Source organism: Neofelis nebulosa, chromosome 4, assembly GCF_028018385.1.
Source record: "Neofelis nebulosa isolate mNeoNeb1 chromosome 4, mNeoNeb1.pri, whole genome shotgun sequence".
Lineage (NCBI taxonomy): Eukaryota > Metazoa > Chordata > Mammalia > Carnivora > Felidae > Neofelis > Neofelis nebulosa.
The window spans coordinates 164,855,241-164,882,681 of NC_080785.1; the positions used below are offsets into that span (position 1 = coordinate 164,855,241).

The 27,441-nt window shown below is 40.9% G+C and overlaps 1 protein-coding gene and 1 long non-coding RNA gene across 2 annotated transcripts in view; one reads left to right on the forward strand and one right to left on the reverse strand.

Moving 5' to 3' along the window:
• LOC131510735 (uncharacterized) overlaps window positions 1-6,188 on the forward strand; it is a 44,206-nt gene extending 38,018 nt beyond the window's left edge. Inside the window, exon 2 of the long non-coding RNA XR_009261168.1 lies at window positions 5,527-6,188. This is a non-coding gene — a long non-coding RNA (uncharacterized LOC131510735). The remainder of the gene's footprint in view (window positions 1-5,526) is intronic.
• LOC131510732 (adhesion G protein-coupled receptor E4-like) overlaps window positions 5,835-27,441 on the reverse strand; it is an 85,187-nt gene continuing 63,580 nt past the window's right edge. The window contains exons 17-19 of the mRNA XM_058728230.1: window positions 10,377-12,224; window positions 7,507-7,598; window positions 5,835-5,947 (exon numbers count right to left, since the gene is read on the reverse strand). Coding sequence (XP_058584213.1) covers window positions 11,988-12,224 — 237 coding nt within the window. The 3' untranslated portion in view covers window positions 5,835-5,947; window positions 7,507-7,598; window positions 10,377-11,987. The remainder of the gene's footprint in view (window positions 5,948-7,506; window positions 7,599-10,376; window positions 12,225-27,441) is intronic.

The following is a 27,441-nucleotide window of genomic DNA, read 5'->3' on the forward strand; positions in this document are numbered from 1 at the left end:
AAATGACAGCCAGGGACTTAATCAATACAGCTAAAAGCAAGATGTCCGAACCAGAATTTAGAATCATGGTAATAAGAATACTAGCTGGGGTTGAAAACAGATTAAAATCCCTTTCTGCGGAGATAAAAGCTAGTCCGGATGAAATAAAAAATGGTATAACTAAGCTGAAATCTTGAATGAATGCCACGGCAGCAAGGATGGATGAGGTAGAGCAGAGAATCAGCGACCTGGAGGACAAACTTATGGAGAATAATGAAGCAGAAAAAAAGAGGGAGACTAAGGCAAAAGAGCACGATTTAAGAATTAGAGAAATCAGTGACTCATGAAAAAGGAACAACATCAGAATCATAGGGGTCCCAGAAGAGGAAGTGAGAGAAATAGGGGTAGAAGGGTTATGTGAGCAAATCATAGTGGAAAATTTTCCTAACCTGGGGAAAGACACAGACATCAAAATCCAGGAAGCACAGAGGACTCCCATTAGATTCAACAAAAATCGACCATCAACAAGGCAGATCATAGTCAAATTCACAAAATACTCAGGCAAGGAGAGACAAGGGAACCTACAAGGGAAGACAGATCGGGTTTGCAGCAGACCTATCCACAGAAAATTGGCAGGCCAGAAAGCAGTGACAAGATATATTCAGTGTGCTGACTCAGAAAAATATGCAGCCAAGAATTCTTTATCCAGCAAGGCTGTAATTCAAAATAGGAGAGATAAAAAGTTTCCCAAACAAAAATTAAAGGAGTTCATGACCATTAAACCAGCCCTGCAAGAAATTTTAAGGGGGACTCTCTGAGGGAGAAAAGATGGAAAAAAAAAAAGACCAAAAGCAACAAAGATTAGAAAGGACCAGAGAACACTATCAGAAACTCCAACTCTACAGGCAACATAATGGCAATACATTCATTTCTTTTCAGTACTCACTCTAAACATCAATGGACTAAATATTCCAATCAAAAGAATAGGATAATTGAATGGATAAGAAAACAAGATCCATCTGGGTGCCTGGGTGGCTCAGTTGGTTAAGCTTCTAACTTTGGCTCAGGTCATGATCTCATGGTTCATAAGTTCAAGCCCCACATAGGGCTCTGTCCTGACAGCTCAGAACCAGGAGCCTGCTTCAGATTGTGTCTCCCTCTCTCTCTGCTCCTCCCCCACTCATTCTCCCTCTTTTTCTCAAAAAAATAAAACATTAAAAAATATTTAAAAATAAAAGAAAACAAGATCCATCTATATGCTGTTTACAAGAGACCCAGTTTAGACCTAAAGACACCTTCAGATTGAAAGTAAGGGGATGGAGAACAATCTATCATGCTAATGGTCAATGAAAGAAAGCCGGAGTAGCCATACTTACATCAGACAATCTAGACTTGAAAATAAAACTGTAACAAGAGGTGAAGAAGGGAATTATATCATAATTAAGGGGCTATCCATCAAGAAGACATAACAATTGTAAACATTTATGCTCCAAATGTGGAAAACCCAAATATATAAATCAATTAATCATAAACATAAAGAAACTCATTGATAATAATACCATAATAGTAGGGGACTTCAACACCCCACTCACAGCAATGGACAGATCATCTAAAGAGAAATCAACAAGGGAACATGGTTTTGAATGACACACTGGACCAAATGGACTTAATGGATATATTCAGAACATTTCATCCTAAAGCAGCAGAATATGCATGCTTCTCCAGTGCACATGGAATGTTCTCCAGCATAGATCACATACTGGGACACATATCAACCCTCAACAAGTACAAAAAGATCAAGGTCATACCATGCATATTTTCAGACCGCAAGGCTAGGAAACTTGAAATCATCAACAAGAGAAATTTTGGAAAGGTAACAAATACTTGGAGACTGAAGAACGTCCTACTAAAGAATGAATGGGCTAACCAACCAGTTAAAGAAGAAATTAACAAGTTTATGGAAGTCAATGAAAATGATAGCACTACAACCCAAAACCTCTGGGACACAGCAAAGGCAGTCATAAGAGGAAAGTATATAGCAATCCAGGTCATCCTAAAGAAGGAAGAAAGATCTCAGATACACAACCTAACCTTACACCGTAAGGAACTGGAAAAAGAACAGCAAATAAAACCCAAAACCAGCAGAAGATAGGAAATAATAAAGATGAGAGCAGAAATTAATGCTATCGAAACCAAAAAAAAAAAAAAAAAAAAAAAAAGTAGAACAGATCAATGAAACCAGAAGCTGGTTCTTTGAAAGAATTAAGAAAATTGATAAACCACTAGCCAGTTTGACCAAGAAGAAAAAGGAAAGGACCCAAATAAGTAAAATCAAGAATGAAAGAGGAGAAATCACAACCAACACAACAGAAATAAAAATAATAAGAGAATATTATGAGCAATTATATGCCAATAAAATGGGAAACCTGGAAGAAGTGGACAAATTCCTGGAACATATACACTACCAAAACTGAAACAGAAAGAAATAGAAAATTTGAACAGACCCATAACCAGTAAGGAAATCGAATTAGTAATAAAAAAATCTGCCAAAAAACAAGAGTTCAGGGCCAGATGGCTTTCCAGAGGAATTCTACCAAACATTTAAGGAAGATTTAACACCTATTCTCTTGAAACTGTTCCAAAAAATAGAAATGGAAGGAGAACTTCCAAACTCTTTCTATGAGGACAGCATTACCTTGATTCCAAAACCAGACAGAGACCCCACTAAAAAAGAGAACTATAGACCAATTTCCCTGATGAACATGGATGCAAAAATCCTCAACAAGATACTAGCCAACCGGATCCAACAATACATTAAAAGAATTATTCACCACGACCAAGTGGGATTTATAACTGGGATGCAGGGCTGGTTCAATATCCGCAAAACAATTACGTGATTCATCACATCAATAAAAGAAAGGACAAGAACCATATGATCCTCTCAATAGATGCAGAGAAAGCATTTGACAAAATACAGCATGCTTTCTTGATAAAAACCCTCAAGATAGTAGGGATAGAAGGATCATACCTGGAGATCATAAAAGCCATATATGAATGACCCAACGCTAATATCATCCTCAGTGGGGAAAAACCGAGAGCTTTCACCCTAAGGTCAGGAACAAGACAGGGATGTCCATTCTAACCACTGTTATTCAAAATAGTATTGGAAGTCTTAGCCTCAGTAATCAGACAACATGAAGAAATAAACGGCATCCAAATCAGCCAGGAGGAGGTCAAACTTTCACCCTTTGCAGATGACATGATACTCTATATGGAAAACCCAAAAGATTCCACCAAAAACTGCTAGAACTGATTCATGAATTCAGCAAAGTCACAGGATATAAAATCAATGCAGAGAAATCAGTTGCATTCCTATACACCAACAATGAAGCGACAGAAAGAGAAATCAAGGAACCGATCCCATTTACAGTTGCACCAAAACCCATAAAATATCTAGGAATAAATCTAACCAAAGAGGTGAAAAATCTATACACTGAAAACTATAGAAAGCTTATGAAAGAAATTGAAGAAGACACAAATGGAAAAAGATTCCATGCTCCTGGATAGGAAGAACAAATATTGTTAAAATGTCAATACTACCCAAAGCAAGCTACATATTTAACGTGATCCTATCAAAGTAACACCAGCATTCTTCACAGAGCTAGAACAAATAATTCTAAAATTTGTATGGAACCAGAAAAGACCCTGAATAGCGAAAGCAATCTTGAAAAAGAAAACCAAAGCTGGAGGCATCACAATCCCAGACTTCAAGCTATACTACAAAGCTGTAATCATCAAGACAGTATGGTACTGGCACAAGAACAGACACTCAGATCAATGGAACAGAATAGAGAACCCAGAAATGGACCCTCAAACATATGGGCAAAGCAGGAAAGAATATCCAATGGAACAAAGACAGTCTCTTTAGCAAGTGGTGCTGGGAAAACTGGATAGCGACATGCAGAAGAATGAACCTGGACCACTTTCTTACATCATAACAAAAATAAACTCAAAATGGATGAAAGACCTCAATGTAAGAAAGGAAGCCATAAAAATCCTCAAGGAGAAAGCAGGCAAAAACCTCTTTGACCTTGCCCACAGCAATTTCTTACTCAACAAGTCTCTGGAGGCAAGGGAAACAAAAGCAAAAATGAACTCCTGGGACCTCATCAAAATAAAAAGCTTCTGCACAGCATGGGAAACAATCAACAAAACTAAAAGGCAACCGACAGAATGGGAGAAGATATTTGCAAATGACATATCAGATAAAGGGTTAGTATCCAAAATCTATAAAAAAAACTTATCAAACTCAACACACAAAAAACAAATAATCCAGTGAAGAGATGGGCAAAAGACATGAATAGACACTTCTCCAAAGAAGACATCCAGATGGCCAACCGACACATGAAAAAATGCTCAACGTCACTCATCATCAGGGAAATACAAATCAAAACCACAATGAGATACCACCTTACACCTGTCAGAATGGCTAACATTAACAACTCAGGCAACAACAGATGTTGGTGAGGATGCAGAGAGAGAGGAGCTCTTTTGCATTGTTGGTGGGAATGCAAGCTGACGCAGCCACTCTGGAAAACAGTATGGAGGTTCCTCAAAAAACTAAAAATAGAACTACCCTACGACCCAGCAATTGCACTACTAGGCATTTATCCAAGGGATACAGGTGTGCTGTTTTGAAGGGACACATGCACCCCAAGTTTATAGCAGCACTATCAATAATAGCCAAAGTATGGAAAGAGCCCAAATGTCCATTGATGGATGAATGGATAAAGAAGTTGTGGTGTGTGTGTGTGTGTGTGTGTGTGTGTATATATATATATATATATACTTGGCAATCAAAAAGAATGAAATCTTGCCATTTGCAACTACGTGGATGGAACTGGAGGGGATTATGCGAAGTGAAATTAGTCAGAGAAAGACAAAAATCATCTGACTTCACTCATATGAGGACTTTAAGAGACAAAACAGATGAACATAAGGGAAGGGAAACAAAAATAATATAAAAACAGGGAGGAGGACAAAAGAGACTCACAAATATGGAGAACAAACTGAGGGTTACTGGAGGGGTTGTGGGAGGGGGGATGGGCTAAATGGGTAAGGGGCATTAAGGAATCTACTGAAATCATTGTTTCACTATATACTAACTAATTTGGATGTAAATTTTAAAAAATAAAAAATAAAGTTAAAAAAAAGATTCAGAGATCCTTGGGAAATTAATAAATCCCCAGATAATTTGTGTGAAGCTGCAGTTTGCAAAAGTCGAGGATCACATAAAAATCGTTATATCGTAGCTACCACATCATAACGCATAAAATAATGCCCCTCTAAAAATCAACATTTGATTCTTTTTTCATTCTAAGAAGTAGCCCACATTTACAATTATAAACTCAGTTTCAAATATAACAACTCAGACTTGTTTTAATAGCACAGGGATTTTGCCTAGTTAAGTCCTAAGCAAGGCTCCCCCCACCCTGCCCCAGAATTTAGTATGTTTTCCTCATTTGTGATTTTTTTTCTCATTGTCAGATAATGTAGACCTTGTATGGCTCTATCCAGTTTCTGCTGCTTCAGTGCAAATTCAAATGATTGGAAGCAAGAAAGATAAATCCTGAAAAGGTGGTCTCTGGGACAAACATTATGATATGGAAGAAAGAGCCCCGTGCATACACACATACACCACCATGCAAGCAATGGAGAAGCCCAGGAGACAGAAAATAGTAAAACATGAGACACCAAGGGGCCATGGAACATGGGGAGGAGACACTGGTTTACCTTGTGATTCAGAAGGCAGTGGACCAAGTAGACATGGACGCCCTGGAGGATGCTGATGATGGTGAAGGTCATCACCAACCTGACAGGGTCCAGCACTCCTTCCACCAGAAAGAAGCCAAGGCCCCAAGAAGAGCCCAGAATGAAAACCTGAGCAACGGCTTTGAACGTCAGCATCCTGCCAACACCAAGAAGCAGAACAATGTCAGCTCTATGGCTCACGGCAACGCTTTCTATCACATATTTACTCTTGCTTCAAGGCTTGGGACTAAGAATGTCAGACCGTTAAACATGGTAACCTCTGGCAGGAGTGTTAAAGGGATCACTGATATGTAATGTTAGCATCATATAATGTGACTGTGATATAATTTATGCCATCTAATTATTTATAGAAAGTAATACATATACACAAAAAGTAATTTATGTTTGGTATAATGAAATGGGAAATGTTCCAACATTCATAATATTAACATAATGGCATTTATTATAACTATATACTATAAGTGTATTAACTATGTTTTTTTATTTTCTGTATTCAGTTGCTGTCACAACTGGAATCCTACTGACCCTGTGGAGGGACTGCCCCTTATGGGGTTAGTCAATTCTTAGAGTGTACCTTTCAAATGCAAACCAACCAACCCAGGGCCCACACCCTCAACCACCTCCTTTATGGGGCTCTCACACTCTAGGCCACTATCCACCTGCCTTAACTACCCCAGGACCAGGTACCAGACAACCCAGGACAGCCCCTATACCCAGGAGCCCACTGGCTATTCAAACTAGTCCATCCTAAACCTGTGTACCCTGCCTCACCTCCTTTCCACACACACCACAATAAAGGCGCTTGCCTACAATTTCCCCTGTGCCTCTGCCTGCTAGCCAACTCCGGTGTTTCCCCCAGGATATCTCCCCACTCCTGACACAGCATTCCCTTCCTTTTGGGGTCTGTGATTATAACATTATCTTTTCAATGGCAGCTATCTCCCAATCTATTGTTCTTTCTACGTACCTAAATGACACCTGTGTAAAACAATAAGTTAATACAATATATATTTCATACTATTAAGTACTGAAAATGATTCCTAGCAGAAATACATCCTTAGAGGTTCATATACTGGATAAATTTTCGTTTTCACCTGGACCATATAAATTCCCCAAATTATAAAAATGGCAAAACTGAAAAAGCATTATTCTCCTAACTCAGGGTTTCTCAGCCTTGGCATTCCTGACATTGGGGGCGGATCACCTTTTTAAAAAAATTTTTTTTAATGTTTATTTTTGAGAGACAGAGAGAGACAGAGCACGAGCAGGGGAGGGGCAGAGAGAGGGAGACACAAAATCTGAAGCAAGCTCCAGGCTCTGAGCTGTCAACACAGAGCCCAGCGTGGGACTAGAACACACAAACCAGGAAATCATGACCTGAGCTGAAGTTGGATGCTTAACCGACTGAGCCACCCAGACGCCCCTGGGGGGGGGGGGGGTCATCTTTGTGGCGGGGGCTGTCCTGTGTGTTGTAGGATATTTAGCACCATCGTTGGTCTCTACCATCTAGATGCCAGTAGCAACCTTCCCCTCTTCACCCCCCCATCCCATATTGCCATAACCAAAATCGTCTCCAGAAAATAGCCCCCGTTAGAATCACTCACTTTAGGCAGTGAAAAAAACTCACTGCCCTCACTTTAGGCAGTGAAAAAAAACAACCCCCCCCTCCGGTTTTCCAGCTCTGTGCCCACCTACCTTGTGTTCTGCATCCCAGATACTTCATTATTGAGGGACTTAAGTTGGTCTTTTAAAATCCATAGGGTGGTCAAATAGAAGGACAAGATGATCTGTGAAGTGACATGAAGGGCAGAGCTTAAAGTAGGCTAAGACCCAATATTTTTAATTAAATAGGAAATGACAGTTATTCATTCTCAAAACTTATAAAATATGTTTAGGATTTCTAAAACTCAGTGGGTATACACCTTGATTTTTTAAAAATTAGCTTCCATTTTTTTTTCTGATCAGAGAAGCAACATATGGTCATTATCCAAAATTAGGAAAATGCAGAAAAACAAACAGAACTTATCTGAAATTCCAGAGAAGAAATTCACACACACAGATAAGCACTATTCCCATTTTGGTGCTTATCTTCTCTAAGGTTTTGAGGGTTTTGTTTCCTCCCCCATTGGCATGCCTTGTGTATAATCGTATTTTAAAATCATGTACTAAATGTTTTTCAACATCTTGGGGTGCGTGGGTGGCTCAGTCAGTTAAACGTTCAACATCAGCTCAGGTCATGATCTCCCAGTTCATAGATTGGGAGCCCCACATCGGGCTCTGTGTGGACAGGTCAGAGCCTGGAGCTTGCTTTGAGTTCTGTGTCTCCTTCTCTCTGCCCCTCCCCACTTGCTCTCTGTCTCTCTGTCTCTCTCTCCCAAAAATAAATAAACATTAAAAAACCCTAATATCTTTAGGGAAAGCTGAGTGAAGTGTATGTGGGACTCTGCACTATTTTTACAACTTCTTGTGAATTTTAAGTTATTTGAAAATGAAAAAGATAACAGGTGTTGGGAAGCATGTGGAGAAATTGGAATGCTGTGTGCTGTTGGTAGAAATACGTTGGTGTAGCTGCTGTGGAAAACAATATGGAGCTTCTTCAACATACTAAGAATATAACTGACATATGATCCAACAATCCCACTTCTGGGTACTTATCCTAAAGAATTGAAATCTGAATCTCAAAGAGATACACATACTCCTATGTGGGGAATAACAGGAATTCCCTGAACTTGCACTGATGGGTTAACAAGGCATAAAGAAATAGAAAGTCACAGGATGCATGCATCCAAGATCAGGTAAACAAGGTTAGGTAAACAGGGCAAAGGCCCCCAGTATAGGACACAAAGGTACAGGAATAAGAAATCTCAGGATGGAAGCATCCAAAATGAGGTAAACAAGATTAGGTATTCAGGGCAGAAACGCCCCCCAGCTTAGTACAATAGCAGAAAGTTGCTTTTACAGGAAGGAAGGACGAAAATGGGAAAAAGGGACTTTAGATCAGCAACGAAGTCTCCCAGAGCCTGAGCTAATTAACAAAAGAAAGATGCCTTGTTGACCCTGAGGTAGCATGCTCTTTCTTATCCCCTAGGCAAGTTTAGGTAAACAGAGGTGGGGCCTCATGTCTGCTGTAAACAACCATCCACCTGGGGCCAGGAGTTTGTTCTGTATTAACCCAACCCCCTAACACCACATATCTTCAAAATCCCCTTTCCCCCATGCCCATGAGTTAATGTTCAGTTTCATTGTCTCTTTGTGCTTATAAGCCTTCTGATCCTAACAAAAATGGAGCAAGGACCCTTACTCAGGGCTCTTGTCTCCTCCCAGACATTAGCCTCTCTTGCATTTCAATCCTGCATTGCTGGACAGGAGAGAACTCCAGACCCAGAGTCTATGACACTCCTATATTCATTGCAGCATTATTCACAATAGCCAAGATGTGCAAACAATCTAAGTGTCCGTTAACAGATGAATGGATAAATAATTTATGATAGAAATAGCTAGTTGGATAATCAGACGGACACAGTGGAATATTATTTAGCCCTAAGAGAGGGAAACCCTACAATATGTGACCACATGGATTAACCTTGAGGACGTTACACTAAGTGAACTAAGCCAGTCACAGAAGGACAAATACGGTATGATTCCACTTACATGAGGTACCTAAAACAGTCAAACTCAAGTCAAATTCATAGAAGTGGAAAGTAGGATGGTGGTCTCAGGAGATGGTGAGGGGGAGAGAGGCTATCAGGAGTTATGATTCAGGAGGTATAAAGTTTGGGTCATGCAAGGTGATTATGTTCTAGACCTCTGCTGTATGACATCATGCATATGGCCAACAACACTGCATTTTACACCTAAACTTTTACTAACAGGAATAGAGCTCATGTTAAATATTCTCATTATAATTTCAAAAAGGTGATTGACCTTGGCCAAAATTATTTCTTTTGGTTTTGAACTTAAAAAAATATTTATTTTTATTTTTGTAAACATAATTATTGTCAAATTGGCTAACATATAGTGTGTAAAATGTGCTCTTGGTTTTTGGGGTAAATTACCATGCTTACATACAATACCCAGTGCTCATTCCAACAAGTGCCCTCCTCAATGCCCATCACCCACTTTCCCCTCTCCCCCATCCCTCCTCAACCCTTGGTTTGTTCTCTGTATTTAAGGGTCTCTTATGGTTTGCCTCCCTCCCTCTCGGTAACTATTTTTTTTCCCCTTCCCTTCCCCCATAGTCTTGTTAAGTTTCTCAAGATCCACATGAGTAAAAACATATGATATCTGTCTTTCTCCGACTGACTTGGCCAAATATTTTTTAAAAAGCCACATCATCAGTGGTGCAGGCAAGATAAACATCAGAAACTTTATTTCATGTGATGTCTCAGTTTCAACTCAGATGTGACTCTTCCCACAAGAAAAGGGTCTACAATCTCTTGGCATATTCTGCCTTAAGTTCAAGGACTCTACAGAAAATTTAAATAGGTCATTATCAAATTATCCCTTTGTCACATCAGTGAAACATATTTTCTACATTCAAAGTAATGACAAAAATTATAAACCACCAAAATAATAACAAAAACAGGCCCCATGGGGCTCAAAGGAAGCTGATCCAGCAGCTGAAAAAGAGAATAAACAACTTTCCAGATCTTCATAAAAAGAAGACAATGCACTTAAAAAACCTTTCCCTAAACTGAAACATTGGGGGAAAAATGGGTACAGGAACTGGGTCAGGGGGAAACAAATAATATAATAGGTGACAACCATTAACACTGAGAAAAAATTAACAATGATTAGCATTCATGGAAGACTTACCTTCTGGGCATTGTAACCCCCGACATTCAGTTAAGCATAGAGGACTCAATGAATGCCACCATGTCCTTCCGCTATCAGAATTCAGTTACAAACTCAGAGAAGGGGCTTTGAATAGACCAGAGCTCCCCTGCCTTGGCTCTACTGGCATTTTGGGCCCGTGGTTCTTCACTGTGCAGTTGGCCTGTGCATCACAAAACATTTAGCAGCATCTCTGGCCACCCCCTCCCTCAAGTTGTGACAACCAGAAAGGTCTCCAGACACTGCTGAATGTCCCCTGTGGGGCATGAAATCACCCCTGGTTGAAAACCACTGGAATGGACCAAAAATAGGATAAATGTATATTTGGCTTTCAGTAGCAAAAATATTTAGTTTCAACTCCAGTTTTTATCCATAAATGACAGTGCCTATTCCTCAAGTTGTATTTCAAAAGGAAGTTGTTCACTGCTTAGTTCAATGGATACTCTTGTGCGTTATTCCTTTTCCAAAAGTTATCAACACCTTAAACCCAGGATTGCCCACTTGTTACTAAATTTAATTTTGCAAGATAGAAGAAATTAAAAATGAAGGTCAATTTGTAGGTGTGATAGGATAATGTGAGCCTCTCTCCACCCCCAAAATATCCATGTTCTCATGCTCAGAACTTGTGAATTTCTACTTTGTGAAACAAAAGGGACTCTGCAGATATGATTGAACATAAGGATTTTGGAATGGGGGAGATTATCCTGGGTTACCTGAGTGGATCCAATGTAATCACAAGTGTTTTTACAAGGGGAAAGGGGAGACAGAAGAAAGTCAGAAAGAGATGTGAAGGATGGTCAGAGACGTGCAATGTTGCTGGCCCTGAAGATAGAGGATGGGGGACATAAGCTGAAGAATGTGGGTGGCCCCCAGAAGCTGGAAAAGCCCTTAGAACCTCAAGAAGGAATGCACTTTGCTGGAACCTTGATTTTAGCTAAGTGATATCCGGTTGGACTTCTGACCCACAGAATTCAAAATAAGATAATAAACTTGCATTGTTTTAAGTCACCAAGTTTGAGCTAACTTGTTAGCACAGCAATAGGAAATTAATACAGTAAGACATCTAAAAAGTCAAATAACATATGACATACGAAGTTTACCTCTCAGTCATTTCCCTGACCACACTATTTAAAATTATCAGCTCACATATATTCCCATTTCCCTAGTTTGCCTCTCTGTGGTGGCACCTATTGTAGCCCAACATCATATTCCATGTCTATTTGCTTATTGTCTGCTTTGTTTCCTGGGGTGCCCACAGCACCTACAACAGAGCAGGTAGTAGATGTTCAATACATGGGAGTTCATACATATATTATTACTTCCTCATGACAAAGACACCGTGCTTACTTGGTATGTATCCCATAACTGCTGTGTCCAACACCTGTAGACACAGCTACAATCAGAGCTGGGACCCCGTAGCCAAAAGGATACATGAACTTCTTGAACTTCCCTGTAATTATGTAGTTGGCCACCTTGAGGTTTCTGACAGTTAGGAAAAGCTGTAGCCCTTCAAGGAGCATCCAGGTGAAGGAGGCCAGGTAGAGGTAGTGTAGCACGCCAGCGATGATGGAGCACAGCACCTGCAGGGGAGACAAGGGTTGGGAGAATCTGATGGGTGCACAGAGAACAATGCCCACCATTCCTTGGGGAAAGGGGGATGCGAGGTAAACAGAACACAGTTGAGCAGAGCAGGATGCTTAGGTTGACTCCTGATACTTCTCTGCGTCAGCTCATGGGGCAAACTCAAATGCCTGTGGAGGGTCAGTCAGGCAGCATGTATCTGTCAAACAGGCCACCTTTAGGGAATGAATAAACAGGGGGTGGAACTGTGCCACGTGACCCATCTGGAAAGCCACATTACTTTCAGCCCCAGCAATGGTTTCCACACAAGAATGTGAGCTCAATATCGCCAGTGCTTCCATTCTTAAAAAAAAAAAAAAAAAAAAAAATCAAAATACAAAAACCTGGAAATCTGGATTGTCATGCAAAATCTCAGTTTTTAAATGCTGGCAGCTTTTTTTGTAACGTGGTAAAACATACAGAGAACAACACAAAATTTACCATCGTAACCATTTTTCAGCAGATGGTTCTCAGTCCAGTGGATGCTTATGAATCTTAACCACCCTACCTGACTGCGTGTCTCACTTGTAAGGTAAATGAGAAGAGGAAGGAAAAAGATCATTTTTGATGTCAAGGCAATGTGATTTCCTGGAGAAGAGACTATATCTGTTGAATTCCCAACTAATAGTTCTTTTCTCCCTTGTAATTGTCCTCATCACCATCACAGATAACGTTGACAGATATCTACATTTGCAGGCACCATTGTACAGACTCGACATAGAATAACTCGGTTGACCCCCACAGCAATCTGTGGTGTAGGTTCTGTTACTGTCCCAGATTTATGTGTTAGGGGACAGAGAAACAAAGAGGTTAAGTAACACCCTTCCCCCAAATATAGTATGTACACAAAAATGTTGGATGACTGTTCTTTGAATGACACATAAAAAGATTTGCCCTATCAAGCTTTACTATAATGAACAACTTTACTATAATGGGCCCCACTGGGAGGTATAAATAGGGCCAAAATACTTTCACACAGTCATTCAATCATGCCCACAAAGTTTGATTACATGCTGGAGACAAAGTCTGTTTCTCTCCTTAATCTAGGTCTAAGGGTGTTTGTAAGAAAAAAAAGATATCCTATGTTCAGCCAGGAGCTGGAAAAGAGGGAATGGTGTCTGAATACTGCTTAGGAATATCTTTGATAGGAAATAAAAGGGCAGCAAAAATATATTCTAAGTGCTCACCACTGCTTGTGTCCTGAAATTCCCATCTAATTGCATTTTTTAAAAAAAATCAAAGGTCAAGCCTAAAAAGTAACAGTATCTTAAGTTTGGGGATGCTTACCATGTGTCAGACTTTTTTTAAAAAAGCTTCTATTATGGTAAAAAAAATGCATAACAAAATTTACCATCTCAACCATTTTTGAGTGGACAGTGCAGTAATGTTAAGTATATTCACATTGTTGTGTAACCCATCTCTAGAATTTTTCCATTCTGTAAAACTGAAACTCTATACCCATTAAAACACAACTCTTCATTTCTCTTCCTGTACCACCTGGCACACACCCTTATACTTTCTGTTTCTATGACTTTGACTACCCTGGGGACCTCATGCAGGTGGAATATTACAGTAAGTAAATACTGTCTTTCTGTGTTTGGCATATTTCATTTAGTGTAGTGTCCTTAAGGTTCATCCATGTTGTTGCATATATCAAAATTGTGTTTCTTTTTAAAGTGAAGTACTATTCTGTATTATTTCATATGGTAGTACTAGGTTCAAGGTTTTGAGGAGCCTTCATACTATTTTCATAGTGGCTGTGCTATTTTATATTCCTAACCAGCACTACACAGTGGTTCCAGTTTCTCTATGTCCTCACGCTGTTTTTTTTTTTATATATAATATCTATACTAATGGGTGTGAGGTGATATCTCATTGTGGTTTTGATTTACATTTACCTAATGGTTAGTAACATTCAGCATCTTTTCATGTGCTTCTTGGTCATCTGTATAGCATCTTTGGAGAAATGTCTATTCAGATTCTTTACCCTTTTTTTTTTTTTAATCGAGTTATTTTGTTCTTGTTGAATTGTAGACATTCTCTATGTATGCTGGATACTAATCCATTATCAGGTATTTTCTCCCATTCCCTGGGATACCTTTTCACTCCATTGACTGTATCCTTTGACATGCAGAAGTTTTTAGTTTGATATACTCCTTTTGTCTATTTCTACTTTTGTTTCCTGTTCTTTTGGGGTCATACCCAGAAACACTTGTGGAATCCAATGTCATCAAGCGCTGCTGTCATGTTTCTTCTAGGAGTTTTATAGTTTTAGGTCTTACATTATGTCTTTGATCCATCTTGTGTTCATGTTGTATATGGTAGGTGTCCAACTTCACTCTTTGGCATGCAGATATCCAATACTCCCAGTACCATTTGCTGAGGTTGGTTAGTATTTTAAGGGCTTTATGTACATTGACTTATTTGTCCCACATGTCAACAATGCATGTTGCTATTATCAGTAGCAGAACTGCAGCATTCTGGGCTGAACTCAGCATGGAAGGCTGGTAACTTTCCTAAGAAGTGAGTGGGAAGGGAGGTGGGACTTGAATGCATACTGTTCAGCTCCAGAAGCTATAATCTCCCTTTTAGTGGTTTAAAAAATGTCCATCAATTCTTGGGGCACCGGTGTGGCTCAGCTGGTTAAGCATCTGACTCTTGATTTCAGCTCAGGTCATGATCTCGTGGTTTGTGTGATTGAGCCCTACGTCGTGCTCTAAGCTGACAGTGTGGAGCCTGCTTGGAATTCTCTCTCTCCCTCTCTCTCTGCCCCTCCCACCTCCAAAATAATAAATAAATAAACATTAAAAAAAAAGAAAAAATGTCCATCAATTCTTTGGCACTCCCATCAAAACGCCAAGCCTAATTCCACTCCCTTAAGTACAGTCTCTCACGGAGCACTCACAGAAGCCAGCTGCCATGCCATGAGGACATTGAGGCAGTTCTTAGAGAGCCCCATGTGGTGAGAAAGAGGCCTCAAGCCAACAGCCACATGGGGGAACGACCTTGAAAACAAAGCCTTCAGCCTCAGTGAAGCTTGCAGGTGACAAGACCCAACCAACATCTTTACTGCAACCTGATGAAAACCCTTGAGCCAGAACCATCCAAAGAAGCCATTCTGGATTCCTCACTCCCAGAACCGGGTGAGATGATAAATGCATATCATTTTAAGTCGCCAAGTTCTTGGGTAATTAGTTACACAGCAAGTAGAACCCCTTTGAAGAAAGCAGAATCATTTTTAATTTTGGCAAAGTTCTGAAACCTAGAAACACTTCTATTGAAATGTGCCTGGTATGATGCCTGCTTGTGGCACTTAAGAAGCAACTCAAAAATACCTAAGGACTGTCACTCATCTCCTGTGCTAGCTCTGGATTGGTGCCTTCTTAAAACCTGACCACTTTTATTTGGACCAATATGACCAGTCAGATCGGTCCAGAGCCTTGGAGGACAGTTGAGGGGCTGATTCTGAAGTTATCTCCCCAGTACAGCTCATGGGTACCCCAATTTCCAAGGCAACCACATCACCTTTGGCTCATTTTGGATTTTGCAACACCATGTCTCATAGATGAGTGACACTCTTTTTTTTTTTTAAATAAGTTTATTTATTTATTTTGAAAGAGCACAAGAGTGCAAATGAGCAGGGTAGAGGCAGAGAGAGAGAGGGAGAGAGAGAATCCCAAGGAGTCTCCTCCCTCTCAGTTTGGAGCCTGATTTGGGGCTTCATCTCACAAACTGAGATCATGACCTGAGCTGAATTCAAGAGTCAGACATCTAATTCACTGAGCTTCTCAGGTGCCCCAAGTGAGAATCTACCTCATTTTTAGAGACTTCTCACTGGTGAATTCATCAGCATGGAAATATTCTCATTTAATTACAAAATGCCTCCGGATGTAATAGAGTCACCTGGTTGTCACACACTTTTCATGGTAAAATGCGAAATTAATGGATATGGAGAGTGAGGTGTTCTTCCTGGATCTTGTACCACTTACTACCTTGGAGTTCAGGTAGAAATTATGCAACTTTTCCTTCATCATTAGGTTTTCCTCAGATGCAAAGCTCTCATCAATTATGGGGACCAATAGAAGCATAAGATATAAATGCAACAGCACTTGGGATAAAGAAGAAAACTGCACCTAGTTTCAATGATGCCCATTTGATGGCAAAATAAATGATGTAAGGGATCATCTGTGTTAATGCTCATTTTTGAATAGGATGCTAGACCATTGGAAAAAAATAATTTTTGCTCCCATTTATTTAGCCTTTTGGGACAATTTGTTGAGCCATTCACATAAGTCATAATTATTTAATGTTTAATGTATTTTTTGTTTTAAATGATAATTTCATCCTTACTACCACTCTTAAGATAAGCATAGGCATAATTTTCTTTGGCATTTTACAGTCAAGGAAAAGATTAAAGATATTAAATAACTAACTTTATGTTGGAGCTAGGAAAAGGTGAAGCCATTATTATATTCCTGAAAATTTTCGGCCTAAGTCAATGAATCAATGGAAGGAATGAAGGGAGAGGGGAAGGAAAAAAGGAAGGAAGGCGAGAAAGCAGGAAGGTTAGTAGATAGATGAGTGGGTAAGTAGATAGATGGCAGAATGGATAGAGGCATGGGTGGATGGATGGATGCAGGGAAGAATGGATGGGTGGATGAATGGGTGGATGGAGAGAAGGAAGGAAAGGGAAGGGAGAGAAAAAGAGGAAGAAAGAAGGAAGGAAGGGAGAGAGAAAGAAGGGGATACAGGGAATAAATGAAGGAGGGAGCAAGGAAGTGAATGAGGAGGAAAAGACTGCTAGCAGGTAAATTTGCAGGAGAGTAAGGTCTTATGAAAAGTAGTCAAAGAAAAATCATAAAGGTAATGAAAGACTATGCACAGTTTTAAAAATGAGCTAGACAAATATAAAATCATTATGATGTACACTTGAAACTAATATAATGTTCCATGTCAATTATACCTCAAGTAAAAATTTTTAAAAATTATGTTTTTATTTCTATGTATTTTTTAAGTTTATTTATTTATTTTGAGACAAAGGCGGGGGGGAGAGAGAGAGAGAGAGAGAGCCCAAGCAGGCTCCCTCCTGTCAGCGTGGAGCCCAAGGTGGGGCTCGACCCCACCAACAGTAATATCATGACTTGAGCTGAAATGGAGCCAGACACTTAACCTACTGAGCCACCCAGGTGCCCCCCAAATTTTTAAAAATTGTAAAACTTAAATAAAAAAATAAATGCATAACATATAAACACAGATATTCAGAAGTTGAAATAAGAGAGTGCTAAAAGGTTTGTCAACTTTCTCTAGGAAATTGGGAGCCATTCACTGTTCAGGTGCAAGGAAAAGACATTCACGTTTAAGAAAACCAGCCTTGAGCAGGGTAGAGGCAAGTTAAGCCAGGAACCAACCTGGGAAATCATTAATGTCCCCTCTAGTCTCGCTGCAACACATCCCAAGTAAACAGAATAGGAAATTGGATGCTTTTCTTTTCTGACTATGAAAGCCCAGTGCGAATCTCCCAGACTCTGGCTTTACATTGTCGTTGCAGAACTTACTAAGTAACAATAAAGGGCTTCTAGGAAATGCTTTATAGGAGCAACATGAAATTCCATTGGGAAGATTCTTGGACTACTGTCTAAATTCTAGGGCCACCATTTACTCTACCTCTCAAGCTTTCCTGCTCAATGGTGGTTCAGTGAACATCCATGGTCTGTTTTTCTGCCTTCAGCCTGAATGTCTTCTTCAGTGTGCATTTCTTAAGCCTTCCTGTTTCAATGGCTAAAACACAGAGAATGTTTGGTCAACAGCAACATCCACTTGCCCACCTGCTCCAATATGATAATCCTCTGCACCGGACACCAAAAAGAAAAGCCTGAATGCTCATGGACTGACTGCTCCTGATTAGTGTGGAAAAAAAAAGGCCAACCCCCCTGGGCATTTAGCCAAGTTCAAAAAGTAAACTAGGAATTAACCAGCCACCTTCACTCTTTATTACTATCGTGATAAAATACACATAACACGAAATTTACCATTTTAACCATGGGTAAGCACACACTTCAGTGGCATTAAGCACATTCACATCCTCACCATCCATCTCCAAAACCTGTTCATCTCCCCAAATGGAAACTCTGTTCCCAGCAAACACTAACTCCCCTCCTCCAGCCTCTGGATCCCACCGTCTACTTTCTGTCTCTATGGATGGGTCTCCCTTGGGGACTGACTATGAGTGGGATAATACAACACTTTTTCTTTTGTGTCTGGCTTGTTTCACTGGGCATAATGTCCCCAAGGGCCATCTGTATTGTAGCAGATGTCAGAACGCCCTTTCTTTTTAAGACTGAATAATATTGCATTGTCTGGATGGACCACATTTTGTTTCTCCATTCATCTGTCCATGGTCACTTGGGTTGTTTCTACCTGTTGGCTACTGTGAATAATGTTGCTGTGAACATGGATGTATAAATATCTCTTTTAGTTCCTGCTTTCAGTTCCTTGGAGTGTATACCCAGAAGTGGAATTTACGGGTTGTATGGTAATTCTGTGTTTAAGTTTTTTGAGGAACCAAAAAAGTTCTATCTAGTTACACCATTTTACATTCCCACCAGCAATGCATAAGGGCTGCAATTTCTCCACATCCTCACCAATGTTTGTTAGTTTCTGTTTTCTGATACTAGCCTTCCAAGTGGGTGTGGGCTGTTGCCCTTTGCTCTTCAACCCAGCACTGAATCACAGGCCAGGAAGGGAAGGCAGAGCAGACAGAAAAATTTCCAAATCACCAAGAGAGGCAGTGCATTCAAAACGATGTTGGCAAGAACCATGGTGTTTGGGATTCAGATTGCTATGTGTGAGGTGCTATGGGTGACCTGGGGCCAGTGGCTTAATCTTCCCTATCTCCAATTTCCTCATCTACAAGATTGGGATAATAATAGCGACTGCCTTAAGGAGTTACCATATGATTACAGGAAATCATTAATGCACATACCCTTTGGGCACCTATTATGAGCAGAGCCATAGCAGTGAATGAGACTGGTGAGGTCCCTCAGCCTCATGGATTGCAGAAAATATGCACTCTGGTTTAGCTCCCTTGCGTTTTTTTTTTTTTTATCAGCATACACTCCATGAAAAGGGAAAGAGTGTACTCAGTGCTTCCTTTATGCACACCTTGATTAATGTCAGCATCAAGCTCTGAGAGAACCTTCCCACCCAGCTGTAGGTAACTGAAGTTTCCCTATGCCCTCTGCTGTCTGAGCCTAGAGCCATGAGGAACCACAAAGGACTCAAAATAATATACCCCCCATGGAATGAAATACCAGCATCTGCACACATTCGTATCAAAAATCAATCTTCCCGGGGGCACCTGGGTGGCTCAGTCAGTTAAGTGCCTGACTTCGGCTCAGGTCATGATCTCCCAGTTTGTGGGTTCGAGCCCTGCATCGGGCTCTGTGCTGACAGCTGGGAGGCTGGAACCTGCTTCGGATTCTGTCTCCCTCTCTCTCTGCCCCTCCCCTGCTCTCACTCTGTCTCTCTTTCTCTCTCTCAAACATATATAAACATTAAAAAGAATTTAAAGGGGCGCCTGGGTGGCTCAGTTGGTTAGGTGACTGACTTTGTGGGTTGGAGCCCCGCGTCGGACTCTGTGCTGACAGCTTCTGATTCTGTGTCTCCCCCTCTCTCTGCTCATGCTCTGTGTCTCTCTGTCTCTCAATAATAAATAAACATTAAAAAAAAAAGAATAAAAAAAAGCCCCTTCCATCCTTAACATTAAGAGTAAAGTCACATTCTTGGCAACATTAGTATATTAAAATAGGAATAGCATATTTTACACACATACACACACAAACACACACAAAATAAAGATCATATGAATGGTATCACTGCAAATTTATTTTTTTTGAAGAGGAGGTTAGGATATCTTTACCTCTATATATGTGTGTGTGTGTGTGTGTGTATAATATACAATAATATACAAGTATAATATACACATATAGGAGCATATGTAACTTATATGTATTTTATATAATGTATAATTATATATTATATAACATTTATATAGACAAGATTTCTAGGTATAGAAACAGAGACTCAGTGAGATAAAGATACTAACCCAAGGCCATGCATCTACCAGCTGTTCTTTTTTTTTTTTTTAATTTTTTTTTTTTCAACATTTTTTATTTATTTTTGGGACAGAGAGAGACAGAGCATGAACGGGGGAGGGGCAGAGAGAGAGGGAGACACAGAATCGGAAACAGGCTCCAGGCTCCGAGCCATCAGCCCAGAGCCTGACGCGGGGCTCGAACTCACAGACCGCGAGATCGTGACCTGGCTGAAGTCGGACGCTTAACCGACTGCGCCACCCAGGCGCCCCCCAGCTGTTCTTTTAAACCCAGGTCAGTCAACTAGGTCTGGCCCTTAAGCAGTATACCGAGTACTTCTCAACCCAGGCAGTATATCAGAATCGCTTGGGGAGCTTTAAAATTACTGATGCTCAGGCTCCATCCCCAAGTGGGTCTTCCACTAGTATTTTCCTTTTTTTAATGTCCCACATGATCCTAATGAGCGCCCAATGCAGGAACCACCTCACCGAGCATGGTGGAAAGACTAAGAGGGCACTCCATGACCCACTCCCCAGTCTCCTGGTATCCACACCTTGGTGGAAGTGCTTCCCTTTATATTTGGGCTGGTCTGGCAACTTGCTTCTAACGAATAGAATATGGTGAAAGCGATGGGGTATCATGTTCACGATTATGCTACGTAAGGCTATAACTCCCACCTTGCTAGCAGACGCTTTCTTACTGACTTTGATCAAAAAAGCTGTCCTAGAAAGAGGCCCACGTGGGCCTGGGGGAGGCCTCCAGCCTCCAGTCAGCAAGAAACCAAGGCCCAAGACATCCCACAAGGAACTGAATCCTGCCAACAAACCATGTGAGCTTGGAAACAAATTCTCCCTTGTTCATGCCTTCAGATGAGACTCCAGACCTGGTCAACACTTTATTTCAGTGTGAGACACCCAGAAAAGCCATGCCCTGACTCCTGACTCATGGAAACTATGAATTATAAGTGTGATGTTCGTGGTCCCTTGTTATGCAACAATCCCTAACTGATACACTAAGATAGAGTAGCTTTCTCTGACTCTCCAGAATCATAGATGGTTTATATTATCTTCTTGCTGACCTGTATTTCCTCGAACATTTTTAAGACATAAAGAGATGTCTCTAATCTAAAATTAAAGCCACATCCTCTTTATTTCTTCTGACATCGTAGTACCTAATGAAATTGGCTAGCTCCAAACTTTGGACCGTGGGTCCATGAAGAAAACAATAACATCAATGAAATTCCAGAATGACCAGCTGTTTGTGTACTGGTTGAGAGAAGAATGCACATTTGGACCAAGTTGGAGAGTCCAGTTCCTGGCTCTTCCAACATTTAGCAGGCCAAGACCTTACACACTTTTTTCTGAAATAGAGGTGGGAACATCTATACTCCAGCACAGCCAGGAGGATTTTGTGGGGTGATGTACAAACTCGTTAGAACAGACCTGGCAATGGGCAAGGGGAGATGTGCTTACCAGCGTTGTGATTCCTGACTCATACTGCCTTTCCACCTTCCGTGTTTCTTCCATATCTCTGGATGCAGCTGCAAGGACAGCCCTCCTCCACACTCTGCAGGTAGAGCCTAACTAGCACAGCTTTCCCTTTGTGCTTTCCAGCGGTTAACTGGGAAGTGAGGTTTGTGAGAACAAGGTAGGAATCCCTGATGTCCTGTCAGAAACAAGGCTTGTTATAGGAAGGGAAGCCTTTGCAAGGTCAACGTCCTTTACTCAACCAAATTTGAGCTTGCATTTTGGCAGGATAAATCTACCAATAGCCCGGAAGCCCAGTATCAGGCACTGGAAAAGCAAAAGCATGCTTGGTTAACGCTTATTCCATAATAAAACCGGTTTCCTCCTCTTAGACTTTTGTGGCACATCTTCCTGGGTTAAGATTTTTGCTTTTCATTGCCTTTCCCCAACATTAAGCCATGTGATAAAGAAAATTTGACATGAACCGTGAAAGAGGAGGTATTTCCTCTCATTGACAGAGGTTTGAGAGGGCTTAAAGCTTTTCTGGGACTGTCCCACACCCCCCTATGTATGAGCTCCGAAGTATCTCTGTGAAATAAGATTCCCCTGAATTTGCAAACCCCACTTGAGACCAATTCTGAGAATCTTCACTTGACTCATATCCTAAGAAGGGAAGTCTCAGTAGACTCAGTTCCTTAGCATGTCTGTCTTTCAATACTTTCCAGTATTATAGTAGTTTTTGGGTTTTATTCGGTTAAGTATCCATCTACACTGGTCAAATATTCCAAAGTTGTAGTTATGTAGGATGAATAAGTCTTGACACCTAATGTACAGCATGATCACTTTAGTTAATAATACTGTACTATATATTGGACATTTGCTAAAAGATTTCAGGCACATTCGCATGTGTGCACACACACACAGGTAAATGTGAGGAAATGGATACGTTAATTAGCTTGACTATGGTAATAATTTCATTATGTATATGTATATCAAACTATCATGATGTACTCCCTAGATATATAAAATTGTTGTTAAAAGACATTTTAGGGGTGCCTGGGTGGCTCAGTCAATTAAACATCCAACATTTTGATTTCAGCTCAGGTCATGATCCTAGGGTTGTGGGATTGAGCTCTGTGTAGGGTTCTGTGTTGGGCAGGGAGCCTGCTTAAGATATTTTCTCTGTCTCTCTCTGTCTCTGTCTCCTTCCCTCCCTCCCCCTGTGCTCTTCCATGCCCCCACCTCAAAAAAATAAAAGGACATTTTAAACAGCCCATATGGATGAGTTTTAAAAAAAATTTTAATGTTTATTTATTTTTGAGAGAGACAGAATGTGAGCGGGAGAGGGACAGAAAGGGAGGGAGACACAGAATTCAAAGCAGGCTCCAGGCTCTGAGCTGTCAGCACACAGCCTGATGCAGGGCTTGAACTCATGAACTGTGAGATCATGAGCTGAGCCTAAGTTGGACGCTCAACTGACTGAGCCACCCAGGCACCCTTTACAGATGAGTTTTTTAGTGTAATTTTAGGGTGGCGAAACTATTGTTTGTTACTATAACAGTGGATACACGTCATCATACATTTGACAAAACTCATAGAAGGTACAGCATCAAGAGTGACCCCTAATGTCAACTATGGACTTTGGGTGATATTGACATGACATTGTAGGTTCACAAAAGGACCATCTGGTGCCAGATGTTGATAGTGGGTGAGGCTGTGCAAGGAGGGGGTGGGGGTATATAAAAATTCTCTATTCCTGCTAAACTTTGTTGTGAATCCAACACCGCTCTAAAAAACAAAGTCTACTTGGGGCACCTGGGGGGCTCAGTCGCTAGAGCATCTGACTTCTGCTCAGGTCACGATCTCACAGTTTGTGAGTTTGAGCCCTGTGTTGGGCTCTGTGCTGTTTGCTCAGAGCCTAGAGCCTGCTTTGAATTCTGGGTTTCCGTCTCTGTCTCTGTGCCTTCCTTGCTTGTGCTCTCTCTGTCTCTCAAAAATAAATAAATATTAAAAAAACAAATTAAAAAAAAACTCTTAAAAAAACACAACAAAGTCTATTTAAAAGGTGGTGTGTGGGGATGTTGGTGGAGAAAGCATCCATTTGCAACTAGAGCCAAAGGAAAGAGCTCAGACCTGCAAGGACAGAGTGGTGTTTCCCTCTCCACAGCTGGGGGACAGCCTTGACAAATGGGCACAAATCTGTCTGCTGTTGTTTGGGAACTGCTCCCTCTTAATATCCATCACAAATCTAGCCCATCCCCCCACCTCCATAAACCCCCAGTTTGTTCTCTATCTTTAAGATTCTCTCATGGTTTGTTTCTCTCTCTCTTCCCTCCACTACCATATGTTCTTCTGTTTTGTTTCTTAAATTCCACATATGACTGAAATCACATGGTATTTATCTTTCTCTGACTGACTTATTTCACTTAGCATAATTTGTGTAGAACCACAGAAGGCCATGAATAACCAAGCAGTCCTGAAAAAGAAAAACAAAACTGGAGGCATCATGATTCCAGATTTCAAACTAAGGTATAAAGCTATAATAGTCATCAAGACAGTAGGGTGCTGGCACAAAAACAGGTGCATAGATCAATGGAACAGAATAGAGAACCCAGAAGTGGACACACAACTATAGGGTCAATTAATCTTTGACAAAGCAGGAAGAATATCCAGTGGGGAAAAAAAAGACTGTCTCTTCAACAAATGTTGGGAAAACTGGATGGTGACATGCAGAAGAATGAAACTGGACCACTTTCTTACACCAAACACAAAAATAAATTTAAAATGGATGAAAGCCCTAAATGTGAGACAGGAAACCATCGAAATCCTGGAGAACACAGGCGGCAACCTCCTTGACCCTGGCCACAGCAACTTCTTAGTAGACACATTGCCACAGACCAGGGAAACAAAAGCAAAAATGAGCTATTGGGACCTCACCAAGATAAAAAGTGTTCTGCACAGGGAAGGAAAGAATCAACAAAACTAAAAGGCAGCCTACAGAATATTTGCAAATGACATATCTGATAAAGAGTTAGCATCCAAAATCAACAAAGAACTTATCAAACTCAACACCTCCCAGAAAATAATACAGTGAAGAAATGGGGAGAAGACATAGATAGGCACTTTTCCAAAGAAGACATCCACATTGCAAATGGACACATGAAAAGATCCCCAACGTCGCTCATCATCAGGGAGATACAAATCAAAACCACACTGAGTACCACCTCACACCTGTCAGAATGGCTCACATTAACAACTCAGGCAACAACAGATGTTGGCGAGGATGCGGACAAAGAGGAACAGTGTTGGTGGGAATGCAAATTGGTGCAGCCACTCTGGGTAACAGCATTGGAGGTTCCTCAAAAAGTTAAAAAATATAACTACCCTAAGATCCAGAAGTTGCACTACTATTTACCCAAAGGATACAAAAATGCTGACTTGAAGTGGTACATGCACCCCAATGTTTACAGCAATATTATCAACAATAGCCAAATTATAGAGAGAGCCCAAATGTCCATTTACTAATGAACAAAGTTCTGCTTTCTAAGCAAAAAGTTTGATCGCCTTAGCAGTTAAACCCCACCTTGGCTTTTTTGTATGAGTCAGTTCTGGTTGTTTGACGAAACCACTAGGACCCAGACTTTGCTTCTATTTCTTAAACCTGCCAGCTCAACTGTTGGGGAAGGTCATCGAAAAGACGTGACCACAGATTGACCCATGAGCAGAAACCAGGCACTCAGAGCCTCCTTATTCCGACCCCTTTCCTTGGAATATGGGTTCCTCTTGCCTTTACTGCTTCCAGAGGGTGTTCTAAGGACATAGCCTTAGGATATTGATGTGGTCTATGTGTGACTGAACCCAGTTAAGGCCTCCTCTCTTTCTATAAACTTACAAGATTTGGCAGATGAACGTTGGGATCCATTTGTCTTGCTCCTGCCCAAGACAAACATCATATGTAAGCTCCCTTTGCTTATTAAAACTGTGACCTCCATACCTGAAGGGGCCTGCCTCTTTCTGCAGTGTCTCCCTGCCCTCGAGCAAGGGAGCTGGTTTCAGATCACACCTGGGAACTTCCCAAGTGGGTTGTGAACCAACATCAACTCCAAGGTCAGCTTATACCCCTCCCCTATACCCCAGAAACTAGGGGCCAGCTCAAAGATCCTGAGAGGTAGCAGGACCCAGGTGGTCAGTCATGGATGTGGTTACTGCAGACCTCAAGTGCCTTCCCCAGAAGGAACTAAAACAGCTTGACCACTCCCTAACACTTTCACCCCTGCTCACCTTGCCCTGTAACTCTGGCTTAGATTTTACCAGGGGGAAGGGGAAAGAAGAGAAGACACAATAGGAGAGCAGAGGGGAAGGGGGACCTTTTGGACCCATCAACGAGGGTGAGGCTCCTTAAACGCTGAAGAAGCAACATGTCCTCTCTTGAATGTAAGACCGTGGAGTCCTGTAATTCTACCTCTCTGTTTAAGTCTATCTCCTACCAATCCAATTCAATAGTGGTGCTGAAATTGACCTCATAAAACCAGACAGTTGAATGGTGGCTACCAGGGATGGGGGTGTGGGGTGGAAATGGGGAGATGTTTATGGGCACAAACTTGGAACTAGTACACAGGTGAGGTCTGTGATGTAATGCACACCATAGTGATGATAGACAACAACGCCATATTATATACCTTAAAGCTGTTGACAGACCACATCTCATTTGTTCCTGCAACAAAATAGAAATGTAATTATGTGATGCCATGGGAGTTTAGTTAAAGCTAAGGTGGTTATTCCATTGCCATATATAAGCATATGAAACCAACATGGTATACACCTTAAAGTTATACAATGTTATGTGCCAATTATGTCTCAATAAGTTTTAAAAAATTAAATTTAAAAATAGTGGTTTTGATGTGGACAGCTACAACAGATGGAGCAGGTACACAGGGAAGGAGTATGACCAACAGTGATAGCCAGGGCGAAGTAACCATTTACCCCTGATAAGCACCTTCCAGGTAGAGTATCTCATGGACTCCCCCTTGACATTCTCAAGAAGCAGAGCCTCTTATCTGCCCCATCTTACAGCAAAGGAATCTGAGGGTCATAGTGGTTCAGGAACTTGCCCAAGATAACACAGCAGGTAAGCAACAGAGCCCAGCCTGTCACAGTGCTACACCCCCACCAGGCTTTTTTGTTAAGCGCTCCTTCACAACCTTAGTTTCTGAGATCTTTCCCCTTTTATTAACACTGTGATTACTACACCAACTGTCCCGGGGACCCAAAAGTGTCCTGTTTTGTGCCATAGAGAGAGGAGAGAAAGAGAATGGTAAGATTCCCTCACTGCCCATTTGGAACAGATTCTTTTAACACTACACAGAGAATTCAATTCTCTTCCAACTCCATTTAAATGACTTGGGACTCCCTGAAGAGCCTCATGCACTGGCTAAAGCTGTCTCCAAATTCCAAGTCCTCTGTCACCTTCTGATTTTCATATAGACATGCTGACAAGCCCAGAGAAGCAAGATATGCTATACTGAAACTTAAAAAAAAAGGTCAGCCATATTAGTGGTCAAAATTTCATGGAGATTTTGACTTTTTGGCCGATAAATTTTTCTATGAAGCTTCCCGCC